The following is an 18,359-nucleotide window of genomic DNA, read 5'->3' as shown; positions in this document are numbered from 1 at the left end:
GCTTTTAGCTTCTATTGTTGAGAAATCCCAAGTTCTCCGTCTCCACTTCATTGCTCATCTGTTTTCTTTTTTTCCTTCTTTGTCATTAGTGTTCAGCACCAAATTGTTATTTCGAATTAAAAAGTAATAAATTTTCGTAGAAACGCACTGCTATCTTCCCAAATTGATTATAATATTTACCGCAAACGTACAATCCTATTGTCAATATTTTCTTTTTTTTTTTTTTTTTTTTGATTTTAACATCAAACGAATTGTGATACGGTGTATCAGGTCGAAAAAAAAATCCGCATATAAGGTCAGAGAAATGTACAACGTAAAGCACAAGCAAAACAAAAGCTTAATAACAGAAAGAATACGAAGAAAAGGTTTCTGAGTTCTGGACTATTGATGATAAAAAATTAGATTTTTTAAATTTACAACGAAGTTTTACGTTTCGCACCCGGAAACTCATCTGACCAGCAAAGAAGGATATGGATGAAATTCTCAATAAATAATAAAACTGCTATTTTGTATATTTAACAGCTAGAAAATAATCGAACCTAATATCTTAAGGCATTTTAAAGTAGTTCTCAGGTAATTTACGGCAAAAACCGAATCTAATTCTTTAAGGTATTGGAATATTATCCCACGGACAAGAATAGTGAAAACTGTTTCGTTTCGTGAGTTTGCATTACATGAAATAAACTATTCAAGTGCTCCAATCAATAGCAAAAGCACCCGTCACAAAAATAAAGAACAAGATACAGAAGTGACTTTTTTCCAATTAATTTTCTTACTTTACGAGAGCCATTGCCTTTTCTCGCGCACATATGCGCACATTTCTCCATTGAAAACGGTATCACAGGAGGGCCAAAATATGCAAGAATCACTATCACTCCAACATAATAATCCAACAGCCGTAAAAAATATTATGGAGCATATATAGCAAGGCCTGAAATGAAAAATAAACGTCCATCGGAAAGCTCGCTATTGAATTAAGTAAATTATGAAATTCTTAACCAATATTGTCCAGAATCAAATAATTATTTTCAGTTCGCAACTTCTGAGTATTAAAATGAAGGTAGTAAGACTTTTATCAACACTTTTCTAGATGATACGAATTTCAATGAGGTATTTTTAAACAGGATAATGAGCTTCCATTCCATGATGTATAACGCTGAATGAGATTTATAATACAAAAACATATTTTAAAAACAAATAAAACTTAAGAATCAAAGAACAAATTCATATAATCAGCAAAAACTGGAATGACTCTTTAAATGAGTTAAAGATCAAGCTGGGAAGCAATTCACAATATCAGCAACGTATTTGGTCCAGGAACTACTTATCAATATAGTATATATAGCCACAGCTCGTAATTCAAGAAATCACCGAACGCTTTTGAAAATGAAGATAAGGAAGAAGTGCCACTACCCAAACCCAAAGGAAATAACTGCTGAAGCTGATTCTTACAATACACAAGTTATCAAGATCATCCAGTCTGAAAAGCTTTGTAAACGAGTTCTCATAATTTAGCCGAAATCAAGAAAAAAAATCATTCTGAAATATTATCTTTCCTTATTATAGTAAAACTCATTCCACCATTTCTCAGTGAGATATAAACTTCGGTTGTATCATAATATCATGAAGAAGCATGAAGACCGACATAACAGCTGAATGGATAAGTTGTAAAATATTTGCCAAAGTTAAACTTCCAGCATAAGATTATGACGAGCATTAATGGTTTATTGCCATCATTTAGATCCCATTATACCTTAGAAACCATTATATCTCAGAACTGTGCTTAACTGCAATAGCTCTGTCGTGCAATAGATAACAAGAACAATATAGATCTTCTCTACAATGTCGCCTAACAATGTTTTAGATAATTAACGATTTAAAATTTAGATCAATCGGAAACTTCGCCTCATCCATTCTATTTACCTAACCTTTCACCAATAGGCTACTAATTTATTCACCCTAAATTAACAGAAAATGCTTTTTTCATTAATGCCGTCGAATCTCTACGCACTTCTGGAGAAAAGAATAAATAACATTGCTGGTCGCTGACGGCGGTTATGATCTTTAATGCTATTTCCTTAAGTTTTATGGTTCAGATTAGTAAAAAGCTGACAAAACAAACCTTCTTTCCATAAAAAACCCAACAACATAAAACCACATGAAGAGAGCCTGGTCAATAATGAACGTTGGATGGAGCCAATGTTTAGGTATAAGCAGCACGGGAATTAGCCATTGTAAACAATACATTTTCCGCAATTACTGAAATCAACTTTTTTTTAAAAACAAATTTTAAAAAACAATCCAAAACCATGGCAATCTGAAGATGTCCACTGTATCCTACTTCACCAATATCAGATTGTTCATAATTAAACTCAGAAGACTGAATGCTCATAAAATCCTTAAGGAGTCAAAATGTTTTCTTAAAAATGATAAATAGCCATAACTCAACCTTATGTTCATCGATACAAACATGGAGACCCAATGTAAGCTTTACACTAAATATAAACAATTAGATGAGAACAAAGTATCATCTGAAACACTACATCACATCATTCCCTCTACACATGCTGACTGAATACTCCAAAATAGGAAGCAACCTCCCTGCCTGCCCAACCATCGACCACACTACTGCCCAACATCTCAGTCATCTACCCACCCACACAACTGTTTCGGGAAGCGCTCACAGAAATTGTACGCTCACTCGTGAACATATTCTCCACGAGACCAATGTCAGGCAAAGGCGCAATTTCAAGCATTCGACTGATCGGTCCATTCATTGAAATCTTTTTGAAATTTATTCGTTTGAAGAGAATCACAGTCATTCTTCATTACTCACTTCTTATACCTTTTCCTGTATTTCACCAAACGTTTAATTTCTGAACGATAAATTCATTAATGGTTTTCTTATTCCTCTTTCAATCGAATAGACAGACGCCGAAGTAATTGTTTGTGGTGTGGCATATTGACTTTAATGTTCTGGCTGCTAATTATTGATTCAGATGGTCAACTCACTTCACGTATCTCTCATTTGCTGAAATAAAAAGTATAAAGATTGAATCAATAACCATAAGTGCTTGATTTTTCTGATCCATTTCATAAATTCTATTATCCAATTTCATCTTCATTACTATGTTTCAGTGTGGCCAGGCATAGAAGACCTTCATGGCCTAAATATTAATTTCCTTTTGTAATGTTTCAGATTGAATTGAACTTTGCGGAAATCACCCAGAATGGTATTTTGGGAATTCTATGAAGATTAAATTTACGAGGTAGTATTTCATAAAGTTCCTATACAAATTTAGTAAATGCGATGAAGTCCTTATCAAATCTGTATTTTAGATTAAATGTTGTTCTTTGCGAATTACTTGTTCGGTGTATGACATTGTTTCATTCATTATTACATATCAAGTCATAAAATTATGCAATCTTAACTAGTTGAGTAAATTTAAAGAAAGGTCTGACAGTCGTCATCGAGAAATCTTGAGACTACAAAATAACGATTAATTGCAAAATAATTTAGTGAATATTTCAGTAGCGGAAACAAGGAAATTTCAGTGCTCTACCAGGTCGTACATGTAGAACATCAGAACCTGTGCTAGAAATATAATCCTGAATTTATCATGTTTGTTGAGAGACTGGATATTAATCATTTTAGTTGAGTTTTCTATTTATTAGGCAAGCAAGTAATGGCTGACTGATTACGGTGACTTTTAAAAGACTGAGGGAAACAAGACTGTACTGAGAGAATAACTCAACGTGTACTCTTCAATTTAGAAAATGAAGTCGAATCAGTTCGAACTGTAACCCTCACTGTCATCGACTAGCTGAACTATAATTCAGCAGATAGATAAACCGATCAGGTAGGAAAAAATTCCTGGGCAATGACTATTTTTTTGGCTCAGGATAATTCTGCGATAACTGACTACTGAGATTTGTTAATGAAATGGAAAGTTTTTTTGTCCTAATAGAATGTTTATCAGTGATAAACTTTTCTATTGGTTAATGGAAATTATTGAAATCATGCAACTGGCCCAGAATTTTCGAAAAGCTCGCGAAGATACTGCATTAGAGAGTGCAGGACCAGCCAGATTCGGATTGCTGATTAATAAGATTAATAAGCTGCAATTTTCAAAGAGTTTAAGACCTATAAATTTTATTCCATATATGACCACAATTGAGTAGCATCAGTTTTGACAATTGGGACAAAAGATTTTAAATCTTTTCTAATTGAAAGCTAAGAAGATAAATTTAGCTTGTTTAGCAATTTCAATCAATCTAAGTGAATATTTTTCTAAAAATATGTGTAAGTCGGGATCAAACAACAAGGAAATCAACTTTGAAAATGAGAGAAGTTGAAAATTAAACCTTTATGATATACTGGATGTTTAAATTTGTTTGGAGCCTTAGCTTTTTAGTGAGTTGGGTTTCACATTTTTATTTGTATTTCACACCTCAAATTTTATCAGACAGTATAAGAAAGAATTTTGTTCCAGATTATTAAGTCTTTCAAAATATGTTCTCATGCATTCAATTACTGCGTAATTTCATTGGAAACTCAGGAATAACATGTATGCACTGACTATATTCAAGTATGTCGTTTTATTTTCTTGCTAGAAGCATTAAGGCATAATGTATGCACCAATTTCATAAAACAAACATTCTTAGCAAGGGTTTCGGTTCTTTACTATCTAAAACTTTCAGATTTCTCTTATCTTAGATGTTCACTAAGATACTGGAAATTCCTGGTAAACTTCATTGAAAGTTTGCGTTAGGTGTGTGCTCCATCATAATATGTAGCCCAAAACTTGGTCATTGTTAAGTTTGACTCACTGATTTCTTATTACAAAACAGTGTTTGTTAACATTGCTAACAATCATTCTTTGAGATTTATAATTAATCTGATTTCATTTTTCCGCAACAGAAAATGATTTTTGACAGCTGCCTACAGGAATACTATTAAATGACTGATTGCAATCAAATGAGGATTATGCAGTTTGCTATTACTAAGTGTACTTAACTGGTTCTTTGCAAGGCTTTGCAGGCATCTTTTTTATAGGAATATTGAAAGAAATGCTAAGCACAAAGTTATTAAAGCGAATAAATTAAAGTTGAAAAGATTAAGCTAAATGGGAATAAAGTGAAGCATATAAGGAACGAAAAGTCAATATTTCGAGAAAAAATCGATAATATACTGGAAAAAAATCAAATATAGTCGACCAAAAATTAAAAAAGAGAAGTGAAGCTCAAATTTCTACTGTCAGATTCCTGAAAGCAATGTTTTTTCTAACGGTAAAGCAATTGAAGTTTTGATTAGCGATGAAGAAAGGCTTGCAATGTTCAATAATTATCATATGAAGGGAAAGATATTGGTGACAGCAAATTTAAAATTAAATATTTGATCAAAAATTATTTTATACTTCAACTAGATAAGTTATTTTATTAAAAAAAAAAAAAAAAAAAAAAAAAAGAAAGAAAAAGAAAAAAGAAAAAAAACCTAAAATTAGATTTTCAGATGTGGCATATTAGGAATTTAAGACTGAACGATCAATATATCTGAAATTAAAGCTTTGGAAAATAATAAGATGAGTTAGAGAAGAGCAAAGATGAACAAAACGCATAAAACTGATGAAATTGAAACCTATATCGAGATTACGCTGTTGAAGATTTTAACTTTACTTGGTAAAAAATTCGGGATCACACCCTGGTAGCCAATAAACCTAGAATTGGATTCTCTAAAAGCAAGAAATGAGATCAAAATTTGGATTAAAATATTTGAACCATAACTTTAAACCATCGAATTTGTGACTGAAGTTATTACTGCCATGTTCGAAATTAGAGTTTCTCGTAATGATGTTAGAGTTGGATTTTCAACTGCAGTTTATGTAGAACTAGGATATTTATCTAAAAATTAATAGCCTTGAATTTAAATGCAAATAATGACTGATAGCAATTTGAAGAACGAGATTACAATCACTATATCCGACCAGAATTTTGACTAGAACAATGTCTGAAGTGAGAAATTCGAAGAGGAAATGATTGAAAACTGTTTATAAGTTTAAAAATGGGCAAAATTCAGAAAACAATAAAAATGAAGAGCAGACATTCCAGTAACCATACTTCAAATTGTTGACGACAATAAAATTATCATCTTGTTGAAATTATTCAGCTAATATTCAAAAATATTTCGGGATCATTTTTGTAACAGTGAACGATCTCGTAAGAAACGTCTGCTGGGAGAATTGTATACAAGAGAATTGTAAAGAGTTAACTGACAATGAAAAACTTCAAATCTTCATTAAGAAAAATTCATTTCATTGTAAATGATGTAAAATATAACCCATTAACTTGTTTAAGTTAACTGTGTTTTAGTAATGAGCAATATGATAATTTTATGTGTGAATTTTCTCTAATGTTTTCTGATATTAACACTTAAGTTTTATGGTCAGTTGGGCAAGAATTCTTGTGTTTTTTGACAGACTTTTTTGGAATAGCAACAATTAGAACATCACCACGATGTAATGTCCGCGATATAGACGGCTTTTTATGATTTTAACACATGTAAAAATCTTCTTGAATTGTCAGTGCTAGAATTAATGAATGTGAGATAAAGAGTAAAGGCAATTTCAAGCCAAATACTTTCAACCTTAGATTTTATTGCAGAAAACTTCTACAGGAAAAAAATAAGGTTTACCCCATTTCTGTTCATCCTAGAAATCAGCAGCAATCGCACTCTCGGACATGATTAATTATTGAAAAAAGACTTCTTGAAAGCAAAAGAAATTTTTTATAAAATTTAATGCAACATTCCTCACCTGTCTCGAGACACATCATAAACTCTAGTCGTTTAAGAGAAATTTAATGACGAGAAAGAGCAATTATAAAAAATACCGGTATATGTTGGTATTAAAAAAACCATAAGTCAATCTTAGACCCTGTGAAAAAACTCCCAGCAAAGGATCTTTTTCTATGTGAGTGCATCTGATTTCCCAAACTAAATTTTAATGCTATGAGACGTTCCCCAAGATTTAAGATATCATCCAGAAAGACGAATAAAAGATCTAGTAAGATGACTCCTATCACCTAAAAAAGTGGAAGCCGTGCACATTATTTGATCTAATCGGTACTTCAACCGCACGAGCTTCAAGCAGGAAGTTCTAATCCAATAAAAATTTGAGAAAACAATTCAGAAAAAAAAAACTATCATTTCAAATGATTCGTTAACGCCCTTGCCCCTAAAATAACTGTTTTATGACAAATATTGAAAAACAGTTTGAACAAAAAGCTTGGAGAAATAAAAGCTTCTTCAGAGTTTATAAAACGTGTTGTCAAAAATTCGCCTTTAAATATTACCAAAAGAGTATAAGTTACTTTCTTCTGACTCTAAAGAAAAATAAGAGATTTTGCGTGCGTAATATTTATGCTTGAGAGATTTTTTTTTTTTCGAGTAAAATGAAGCAAACTTGATTTAAACCATCCACATTCTCATACAACAATAACAATGGCCACGGTCAATTTGTTAGACAATAAGAGCTGGCGAAATATGACAATAAAAAGTAAAAGAATTATCAAAACTGCAAAAAGAACGAAGACAATTTAAGAAAACTGAAACCCTTAGATTAGAAAAGGAACCTTTCTCTCATAAAAACAATGACAAAAAATCATTAGCATAATAGCCTAAATTAAAACCGACCAATACAAAACCGTAGATTGTGGTGTTGGTAGAAATGAGGTGTGTATTACAATAAAGAAACCAGGTAATGGTTTTTATTGAAAAATAAAAGATAGAGCTGCCAATTATAATCAAAAAATCTTGTACTTCTTAGCTTCCAAAACAAAGAAAAAAAAGTGAAGCATTACTAATAATCCAAATCACTTAAGTTTTAAATTGAGGAATTTAGTTTTCTGAATCCAAAATAGCACCTCGGGAGCATTTATGTATTTCGCTACCACTAAATCAGGTCAAATAACCTGCACTTTATGTATTATAAAGATCGAAGTAGTTTTCCATTAGCTCCAATCTAAAACCATACCAGAGTTCATTTGGATCTCTCAAAACTGATTCAAAAGTAAAATCTCGAAAACAGAAACAGCTAATTCATAAAATACAACAAACGAACAAAGTGTGGAAAATATGGGTAGCAAATTGTAACGAAAACACGTCACTAAATCCTACACGCCAAATTCAAACATTGGTATGACTCGATGTTTTTTCTGCTCATTCAGACAACATCGACCTATATTTAGTATGGCGCGAAAACTCCACGACGCCTATAATAAACCAAAGATATATATTTAAAAAAAATTGAATTTAAAACGAATTTTGTCAAAAAATTACTAATATTTTAAATGTCAGTACAAAACAAGCAACCAAACTACACTGAAAGATTTGAGTAATGAAATCTGCATCTGCAAATTTCACAACTGCAAATTTGCTTACAAACTATAACAGCTACTAAATATTACCTTGGCGGTCGCCTAGCCCGATAACCGGCGTAGATGTATTTCACGATTACACGCGCGCCTCCACGGCCACGTGCGCGAGGTGGTCGATTTGTGGTACTTACACCAGGCCGATTCGTTCGCTTGGCACAAACCTAAAAACTAATCAACATTAAATTCGAGAACAGGGAGAAAAATACACCATCTACTATTCATAATGAATACTGAGCAAAAACTAGCTTTGATCTGCCGGCCTCGAAACAATGATTCATCAAGAGCTAGAGCAGTCTGAACAGCTTCTTTATCAGCAAATTCAATATAAGCGAACCTAAAAACATGGTTGACGTTTACTCAAATACAGAGAAAGAAAAATATTATGTTGTAACAGAATGTGAATTGATCAAAACACTCTTGTATTTCCGGAAGTGACTAAAAAGTCTAATTCAATAAAATTTAAGTCATCACATATTTTTGGATAAAAAATTTCCCAAAAAATCTATATCTATAAAAAAATGTATAAAATCTATAAAAAATCTATATAATTCAAGACTGACTAATACGAGATATGAAACAAGCATACCCTTTTGGATGGCCTGTGAATTTATCTGTCAAGATTGTTACTCTATTTACGGAACCACATCCATGAAAATGAGCTTCTAATTCCTCCGCAGTCGAACAATAATCAACCTGAGACAATACATAAGATTAAATCTCATACAAAACCAGTTTCCCTTAAAAAAATTAACAGTGGTATAACATTAAAGATTACAAAATGAAAATATAAGTGCATACGTTCCCCACATAAACAGATCTGCTATCTGCTTCAATTTTATCTTCAATTGAAGCAACGCTTTGGGAAGTATTACTGCCAGTACTCATATTCATTTGTTTCTCAACATCACTTTGCATTTGGCGTATTAATTGAGCTTCCTCCTCAATTTCTTTCATGCGATTCGTTAGCGCCTCCATATCCTGAAATACATATGTTAAACATAAAGATAATCTGAAACAAACTACTTATGAGATGTCGACGCAAAAATTTTTAGGGAGAGTCCTGGCATCTCATCAATAAACAACTAAACACCATTAACGGAGCCAACAACAACAGCTTGATAGATTGCTTAGCTTACAATCAACTACTTATACTTACTTGTTGTTCATTTACTAAAGTACGGCTTGAGCAATAACAAAAGAGGACAATAAATGTCGATTAGAATTGAAAATACATCGATGCTATGCTGTAGAAAGCGTAAAAATACTGATGGAACTTTAACCAAACTTACTGGATCTTCGCTCATATGATCTGTGGAAGTGAGCAGATCACTACCATTATCTAATATATCGTCTTCCTCAATGCGAATATCACCCTCATCTGCTGGCGTTCCAGTCGCCATTTTGCTATTGCAGCAACAAACTAAAAAGCTTCGAAAAAATCTCGACAGCTCAAAAAAAAAGACGAATTTTATAGCAAATATTTTAGCACTTACACTTTCAACTTGCATCTTGCATCTGCATGTTAGCTCACCAGTGTTGAGTGGACTTACTGGCCAATTCCATGAGAGACCGGTGAAAAAGGCAGCTCAACACCCCCCGCAGTAAGTAAAGTAATTCACTAAAGCGAAACACGTAAGCGCAAACCAAAACCACAGAAACCCCACTTACTTCCCAACAATAGAGGGAAAATCACCCACCACCTCCTACCGCCCCTTTCCATATCCCTCGGAAATGTCCAGAGAACTATGTATACCCTTCCTTCTATCACTCCCTCATCTACCTTAAGACCGTCTTCGTTGTTTGAAAATGCCCACTTATTGCAGCGGAACAACCTCTTACTTGTGTCTTAATTAACAGTTTCCAGTTAATCAATAAGTGTGATAACTGGTTGAAGTTTAATATCCTTTTATCCTTTTTGTTAATTTTCTGTGCAGTACAGTGGAATGCAATTCCTTTTGAAATCAAATTTAAAACAATCACTGAATGGCTAGAATTTAATATCACTCAAATAGTTGAATATTGACAGATACCATTACGGATTTCCGATGACCCATTAGTATCTTAATTCTAACCGGTTATCCGTTGCCGTTTGCACAACCGTAATCATCCCTATTTCCATAATCCACCCAACTTGTTATGCGTGACACTAACAGTGATCGTTGTTGTGTAAAGGCCGAAAATAATTCTGTTTCTATCAGTCATGTTAAAATTATTCATTGACTGATATCGATAATCCATGAAAGCCATAAAGTTGCACACTGTAGCAGTTAATTAAATTATGAAAGACGAGAAGAACTTTTTATAGTCTTTGTTCAGTTATTGAAATTGCAACTAGAATTCATTGTCATCTTTCTCATCTTTATTCCCTACTTTGTGCTCTTCTACAATCTTTTATTCATAGCACTTGTAGATTTTACCAGATTTAAAATGAAGCAATATGTCTTGATTCAAGAATATCCTGAAAGCAAGTCGTTCTCGTTGCTAAATTTAAACATCGTAAAATCAAGAGTGCCAGTTTACTTTACAAGCAGGGAAGAAAAAGAATTGGTACCTTTTCAACATTATGAATAAATCCACTTTTTCTAAATTTTGCTTCCATTAAACTTATACCTTTACCTACCTTAGAAGTTCCGCATCTTCCTCTTTCTGAAAATCAAAAAATTTGCGAAGCATGATCACGAGGTAGCCTGCAGTATCCTGCACTTGTCAAAGCTCTTCCGGTTTCGAAGGCGGGAAACTAAAAATTTGAATTTTAAGCAGTAAGCACGACAACTAATACTAATTTTTGTCTTTTTTTGTAACTCCGTTAAATTCCATTCAAGTTTATAGCAACCTGCGTTCGTAGAGTGCTTTGAGCTGAAGTCTGCACAACAGTTTATTTTCATCATTTATTTTTGATGCCACTTAATTCCGGATGTTTAGAACGAAGATGGTTCTTTATTGGGATAACTAGATATTTGAAAGGTATTTTATAATTCTGATCTCCAGAGAAATGCACAACATAAGACAAATGGCTAGTGTAGTGGGAACAACATAATGAAAATAATGAACAACTACAAACACAAAATGGGCTAAAAATCTGCATGAATTCGTTAAAGCTAAGAAGACGTGATATGACTGATAACATATGATCTTTTTTCGACGAAAATTTTTATTAGTTTCCCGAAATACTGTGGTATAGAGAGTTAGTGGAGGAACTATTATAAACATCGATAAAGATAAAGGCCATCAGATAGAGGAAATATCATGTGTGCATGTTGAAGAACTATAGTGGTGCATGCTCGAAAAGAAGGACAATATGAAAGTGTGCGCATAGTATAGGTAAAAAAGAATCAGACTGACTTCAGTGAGATATTTTCTTTTCTAATTGTAGCTTAGAATGGAAACAGTCCACTAAGAACTTGGCATCCTTAATGGTTTTGGCAAGTCGAATGTGAAATACTTGCTGGTGTGCTCTACTTCCTATGGGATAATTATTTTGTTCACTGAAGTGCTTAAATATGTCTCATTTTAATTTCCAAATTAAATGTTTGAATTCAGCTTTTCTCAAAAAATTTTCGGATGCGCTTGATGTGTGGATGATGACGAGGAACAAGACAGAATAATTAATTAAATAAATGTTGAACATAATTGGCATAGACTTGAACGCAAAATATGCCAATTTTGGATGCTGTTGTCCTTTTTTCTTGAAATCCAAATGAAAATGTGGAGACTTTTATGGATTTTATTTATTCATCGAAAGTGCCTCAAATTCCTCTATCAACCTGCCACTGAATTGTCGGGTGAACTAGAGCATATAGATCTCGAATGTTCACAAAAATTTTTTGTCATGTTTAAATTTTTCCTTCACTTTTATGAATTTTCAAAAATTTCCATACCAGCAATTACAAAATAAACTTCATCTCTCAATTAAAATAATTATTTATTGTTCTTAGATCACTTTAACATTTACTAGCATCGTGTTCATTTCCTTATCTTTACGAATGTATTCGTGTATATTTTTCCGACTCTCAGTTTTAGATTTCGCGAAACTTAAAAAAAGTTGATTACAATGAGATGCGAAGTTGCAGATTGAGGCTTATTTGGAATTCAAAAAGTATTAATTCGAACTGAATGCAACAAACTGCCGGAGCAATCGATTAGAGTGCTGCCATGCTGTTTTTCTTGGACGGTAGTGCTCAAGCGTACGCTGTTTATGTTTGACTGTTTACTGAAATAGTTGTGCAAATAGTAAGTTGTTAATTTCCAGATGCTTGAAGAAAAATCTTTAATGTGTTATGCATAATTCGGTTAGAACAAGAGGAAGAAGGCGGAATAGATTTAGTCATTTCCTCAAGCAAAAAGTTGTCGTTTCTCTGCCGATTCGCTTCACTACTAACCTTTTTATAGTTCTCGTAGTGCTTTATAGAACATTTGCTTTATCTCTTTAAGCTCTCTTCATGTTCTCAAAATTCTTGTTATTGGTAGCAGTAAGTGTACAAGGTTGGAAAATTGCGCGAGTGAATCAATTCCTGGTTACAAAGAAGCTGGAAAGCATTATTTTGAGGTTTCGCAAACTTAAGTAAAGATGTTATATAAGCATGAGTTCGTGAGGACGATTTGCAGAGCAAGTAAGATATTGCATATAACGCAGAGTTGGACAACAGCGCAGAAGTCGAAGAAAGGCTGAAGTCTTTGTCAGTAAGTTATATCGAGGGTTTAATAGGGTTAATATGAGAGGAAGAATGTAGAAGCAGCAAAGCCGGCCAGTGCAGATATTATTCGTAATGAGTACAAGATGAAGGCAATGCTTTCAAAATTAAAGCAATCACGAGAATTGGGAAGGATTCATCGAAGCATAGCTTGATGAGATAAATGTTGCAAAATTGGTAATTGTCATATAATAACCAATCAACGATCTCACAGAATATCTTTTTATCTTCCTTCCTCCTTGGCACTGTTTTGCAAAAGTAGAAAAGCACGTTTTCATCGGAATAGGGACGGGCGAAATGTACCAATCAATTTCGAATTGCAGGGCTGGAAGGGAAGCTTATGACCATATCAGCAATTTGGCGTTTCACTGGTAGTGCGAACACCGCGTCGCATTCTCAAAAAGTTGTTATGGTAGGTGTTGACTTTTCTCTCGCATCTTGTTAAATATTCTAATTTATGTGCTCCGTACCCTTTTTGGAATTTCGCTTAATCCCACCTGGTACTTGCTTATTTTCTATCATTTAGTCACTGTTCTTATTTGTCAGCTAGAACTGACATATTACAACGAACTAAGTTAAGTAGAATGCAGTAGTCACAACAAGTTTGGTCGCTAAAACCGCAGCAGAATTGCTGGATAAGTAGTAAACTTTATATGGGCAGAACTGTATTTGCAATATTAACGATGTTCAAATTCAGATTTTGAATGAACAACAAAGAAAGCAATTATTGCAACCGCTAATCAATAAAGGATGGAAAATGGTTGAAGGTCGAGATGCCATTCGGAAGAATTTACAGTTCAAGAATTTTAGTGAAGTAAAATTTTCCATTCTTCCTCTTGTCTTCCTTCTCAATCTCCAGAAAAGTCTAACTTGTTATTAAATCCTAAAATCTTTTCTAGGCATTTGGTTTTATGACACAAGTAGCAATGTGTGCAGAGAAAATGAATCATCATCCGGAATGGTTCAATGTTTATAATAAGGTTAGATGTTTGAAATTAATGGTCTCGTAAAATACTAAAGAAACGGAAAAAAGTTAAAAGAAGGCATGGATGAGCAAGTTTCAGATTGAAGTGACTCTAAGCAGTCACGATGTAAATGGTTTGTCGGAAAGAGATGTCGAATTGGCCAGTTACATCGAAAAATTATCCAACTAGTCACAGTAATCAAGAATTCAATGTTACTGGAATTTCTGAATGTATTACTACCATTTGTATTACGAAAATCTATCTGCATTTTACATGCTGACTACATCACAAATTTATTTCGTTGTTTTGCTCTTTATCCAAAATTCTATTTATATAAAATGTAGATGTAGAAAACTTCCAGAACATACTGGATTAAAGTATAAGCTCTATGTGAAATGTTAGCATGCTTCCCCTTTTTTGTAAGCAGAATTATCTATAAGCACAAATATATTTAAAAATCGAAGTGATGAAGATCATCTTAAATGCATAATTCCTCGCCCACCATCAACTCTAAGCAGATCACCAGTAATAAATGACGATTTATCGCTTGCCAGGAAATAAATAGCTCTGGCAATATCCACAGCTGTTCCAGTTTTACCGAGTGCAGCAAATTTAGTTGCTCGATCAAGAAACTGAAATAGTTATTTACAAAACGTCCAGAAACTCAACGACAGTTGACTACAAACACAATTAAGAATTTCATCTCAAAAATTCCCTTTATATTTGTTGCCTTGCACCTTTTTACATGTATTGATATTAAGTTATTAAGTTAATTTTGCTAATTTTAAAGAAATCCTTAGCTATAAGGAAATCTTTAGCAAAAATTTACCTCATGATAATCTTTATCAGTCATGCCGGATCTTTTGTGTATATCGGTGACGACCACACCAGGGCTAGAATTGAAAAGTTGGGGGTATTATTTTCTAAACAGATATTCAAACCGAGAAACTTCAGAATAAAAATACAGATGTAATTTTTTAAAAATTTACTTCACAGAATTGACTCTAACTCCCTCAGGACCCAACTCAAGAGCTAGACATTTCGTAAACTGATCCAATCCTGCTTTTGACACACAGTAAAATGCTACGCCACTAAACTGAAAGGAAGTTTTTTTGAAATTCTTTTAAACTATATGCACTTATATATAGAGAATGGAAAAGGTGGTTAACATTAAATACATTAGTTAATCTAAAATGAACAAGTACAAGTCCAATGTCATTCCATTTTTAGACTGCTTGATAAAGAAAACAAAAAAACTGACGGGGCATGGACCATTGATACTGCTTACGTTCACAATTGAACCTTTCGTTTTGATAAGATAAGGTACAACTTTCCGCGTTAATTGAACAATACTTCGAAGGTTTACATTCATCAGATAATCGTAATCTTGCATAGAGCAATCCATTACTTTCCCTAAATGGTGCATCCTTCATCACAGACACATCAGAATTTTTCACAAATTGATGCGTTCGATTAGGGATCCGATGATACATAACGGGAATTTACAAAGAAAGCTGACAACATTACCTTTCAGAATGATTGATTACTCTACTTCGTTCGAAAATATCCTTATTCATATACCAGAAATTATACCATTAATTAGGATTCCCGCAGCATTAATCAACGAGTCAGTTCGTCCAAATTTTTCCATTGTACGCTCGACCAGGGAATTTACAACTTTTTCATCCGTCAAATCTCCCGTTGTAGTCAAAATCTAAATAATATAAGAATTTAACTGGAATATTTTCTAATAAATCTGATGAAAACCAATAGTCACTCTACAATGTGAGAGTGGTAACAGCTAAAGTTTTAAACCTAGATAAATATATCTTCTGAAAGAAAAAGTCTGAAGTCGAGTAGAGCGAGCTAATAAAAGACAGCAGGAGTGGAAGCACACAAAAAGATCCATTATCTCACTGTTTAGTTACAAATATGGTTCAAATTAATGGACATCATCCTTACCCATCAGTTATCATTCATTTCTAACGAATAATATTAATAAATAGTAATAATGATAATATGTGTAAAATATGAATAAACGGTGATAATTCGTTACTACCTATATGTCATTCAAGTTATCGCCTAACGGTCGATAACGATGAAGATAAAGCGACAACCCAATTAATTAAGTAAGCATTTAAGCTTATACTACTAATCGAAATAACAAACACACATACACACACGTATTATTATTGTAATTATCTTTTTCATTAGCATTACTACTAATTTTTAACTCTTAGCGATGGATTACTCGGCTCGTGAATCGATGAAGAACGCGGCTAACTGCCATAAATCGTGCGAATTGCAGACGCACTGAGCAAAAAGATTTCGAACGCACCTTGCACATCGTCTCTCACAACAATCTAATTTATTCTTGCGTGTATCGCTCATGCATATTAAGATCCAAACTTTATTCCATATAAAAAGGAAAATTAAGGTAAGTAATCTCACTCATGTTCCTTTACTTAAATCTATGTTTCGACAGTTTAACATTTGATTTTTTGTTAGAAAAAATATATGCCTCAGTTCTCAATCAAATTATTTCTGTATGAAATAAGGCAAAAGACAAGCATTCTTCAGCCTTACTATGAAAATTTAAAGCTTCGCTTCCTTCCTATTTTAGATCAACTTATTAACCAATTTTTTACCATAAACATATTAAACATATCGTCTAATGATACCGAATCTTTGCTTAAGCCTTTCGTCATGCAATTTTTAACCGTTGCTTCGAGCGCCTTTTCATTTCGACCATTCAATGACAAATTGTAGCCCTTTTCAGCAAAATATTCTGCTGTGGCTTTACCAATCCCAGAACTCGCACCTTCAAATTTTAAAAGAAAGTGGATAAGAAAAATAAGTTGGGAAATAGTTTATGATATCTAAGCAAAAACAAATCAGTTAAAATAAAAAATAAAGCATAAAATGCAGATTTCATCTATAAAGAAATGAACATAAAAGACGTAAATTTTGACCATATATATAGCTATTTCTTAGTGTACTTCAGAATATTTGAACAAATCAAAGCAAAAAATGAGCACACTAATAAGAGTACCTGTAATGATAGCAATCAGACGTTTCGTTGCAACAAAACTCATTGATTTGATGGGACTATATCTTACTCTTCCTGAAAAGAGTCTTCCTGAAAAGTGAGAGTAGTGCGCTATCCTATAACATTAAGCAATAGCAAAGTCCCAAGTTACTACGAGAAACTTAGAACTGAAATTAATTATCACACAAAAAGAAAACGAAGACTGCAGTTTGTTCTATAAATAGTAATGATCAAGATTTTACTAAACAAAATGGGCCAGTAATCGAAGTAATCATTACACAATTCCAAAGCTGCTGTTGTTTGTGTTGGCAGTTTCGCTACAGGGTGCGTTGCTTGTTACGATCGGGAAGAGAAGCCATTTCAATATCGAATTTTTCTTCTGGTCGGACAACAGGAATAATATCTAACTTTATATGATAAACTGGAGAAGACTAACAAGCAAGCATACAGCGTAAAATATAATAAGTCATTCTCTATGCATTAATGATCATGTCTAACCAGGTGTATGATTAAGAGATCCAAGCACTGCACACATCCACTTGTCAAAGGAGAAAAGCGATATTCGATAAAACAGAAACCTGTGAACAAGATAGACAGCAACGGAGAGAGAGAAGTTGCGGGTATCAATTCCACTGCTTATCTGGACTAAGCATCGATTAATTTGAATTGTTAGTTGAGATCAGGTTGATGAATAACTTTACGAAATACAACTACTTCAGTTCAGTCCTTCTCTACTTTAGGAGCGCCACAAACAACTCTCATTTCAACATCGTGAACTGGTTAAATTTTAGTGCTCTGCTAACGCCTTCTTGGTTAATCGCAGAAACGATAATGCATGAACTATCATGGTAGACAATTCTCTATCGGTCCTTTTCTTTATCCCAAACATCTCTTTGCAGTAGCAGTTATAATTTTAAAAAATTCAAGATGATAAATCTATAAAGAAACCGATATTGATCAAAAGAAAAATCATTTTATGCATTATTGATCATTACCAGCAGTCCACTCCAAGATTACAGTAGGTATTATAAGATTTATAGTACAGTAGTTATTTCCTTCATTATTTTTCTTTTTCTTCCTCCCTTCCACCCAACCATTCTTTTTCCATGACTTTCTGAAACTCTCATTTCAAGTACCAATTTCTAACCAGAAAAAACTAAATTAGCAAGTAATGTCAAGCAAAACTTCACTGGTCATTTATTGTATACAACATCGTCCTTT

At 33.2% G+C, this 18,359-nt stretch overlaps 4 protein-coding genes and 1 non-coding gene across 6 annotated transcripts; 2 read left to right on the top strand and 3 right to left on the bottom strand.

Annotated features, from left to right (window-relative positions):
• Positions 1–777: 777 nt before the first annotated feature.
• Positions 778–2,247, bottom strand: Bm16927 (Uncharacterized protein; the record flags this gene model as incomplete). The annotated part of the gene is made up of 2 exons (XM_043080438.1): positions 778–931; positions 2,123–2,247. 2 exons carry the CDS (start codon positions 2,245–2,247, stop codon positions 778–780), a joined length of 279 nt encoding a protein of 92 aa, XP_042936372.1.
• A 5,993-nt stretch (positions 2,248–8,240) lies between these two features.
• On the bottom strand, positions 8,241–9,941 carry Bm2265 (Uncharacterized protein; the record flags this gene model as incomplete). Of its 2 annotated transcripts, none has more annotated exons than XM_043080436.1 (6): positions 8,241–8,268; positions 8,464–8,594; positions 8,680–8,767; positions 9,020–9,126; positions 9,232–9,411; positions 9,723–9,941. In XM_043080436.1, the coding sequence occupies 6 exons, from the start codon at positions 9,939–9,941 to the stop codon at positions 8,241–8,243; spliced, it is 753 nt and encodes a 250-aa protein (XP_042936370.1). The 2 variants fall into 2 exon arrangements, with proteins under 2 accessions (XP_042936370.1, XP_042936371.1); XM_043080437.1 differs by having other exon boundaries at positions 9,723–9,833.
• A 3,523-nt stretch (positions 9,942–13,464) lies between these two features.
• Bma-pcbd-1 (Uncharacterized protein) lies at positions 13,465–14,278 on the top strand (the record flags this gene model as incomplete). The annotated part of the gene is made up of 4 exons (XM_001901206.2): positions 13,465–13,536; positions 13,822–13,938; positions 14,024–14,104; positions 14,189–14,278. The coding sequence occupies 4 exons, from the start codon at positions 13,465–13,467 to the stop codon at positions 14,276–14,278; spliced, it is 360 nt and encodes a 119-aa protein (XP_001901241.1).
• A 284-nt stretch (positions 14,279–14,562) lies between these two features.
• On the bottom strand, positions 14,563–17,184 carry Bm6625 (Uncharacterized protein; the record flags this gene model as incomplete). The annotated part of the gene is made up of 7 exons (XM_001901205.2): positions 14,563–14,721; positions 14,919–14,982; positions 15,079–15,185; positions 15,351–15,502; positions 15,683–15,803; positions 16,771–16,910; positions 17,142–17,184. 7 exons carry the CDS (start codon positions 17,182–17,184, stop codon positions 14,563–14,565), a joined length of 786 nt encoding a protein of 261 aa, XP_001901240.1.
• Bm15495 lies at positions 16,321–16,473 on the top strand. Its single transcript, XR_006227891.1, has one exon. It is a non-coding gene; the product is annotated as a 5.8S ribosomal RNA (ribosomal RNA).
• Positions 17,185–18,359: the final 1,175 nt, after the last annotated feature.

This window comes from Brugia malayi, assembly GCF_000002995.4.
Source record: "Brugia malayi strain FR3 genome assembly, contig: Bm_v4_Chr3_scaffold_001, whole genome shotgun sequence".
Classification (NCBI taxonomy): domain Eukaryota; kingdom Metazoa; phylum Nematoda; class Chromadorea; order Rhabditida; family Onchocercidae; genus Brugia; species Brugia malayi.
Note: the sequence above shows the minus strand (reverse complement) of the source record. Positions and strands in the feature narration are given on the sequence as shown.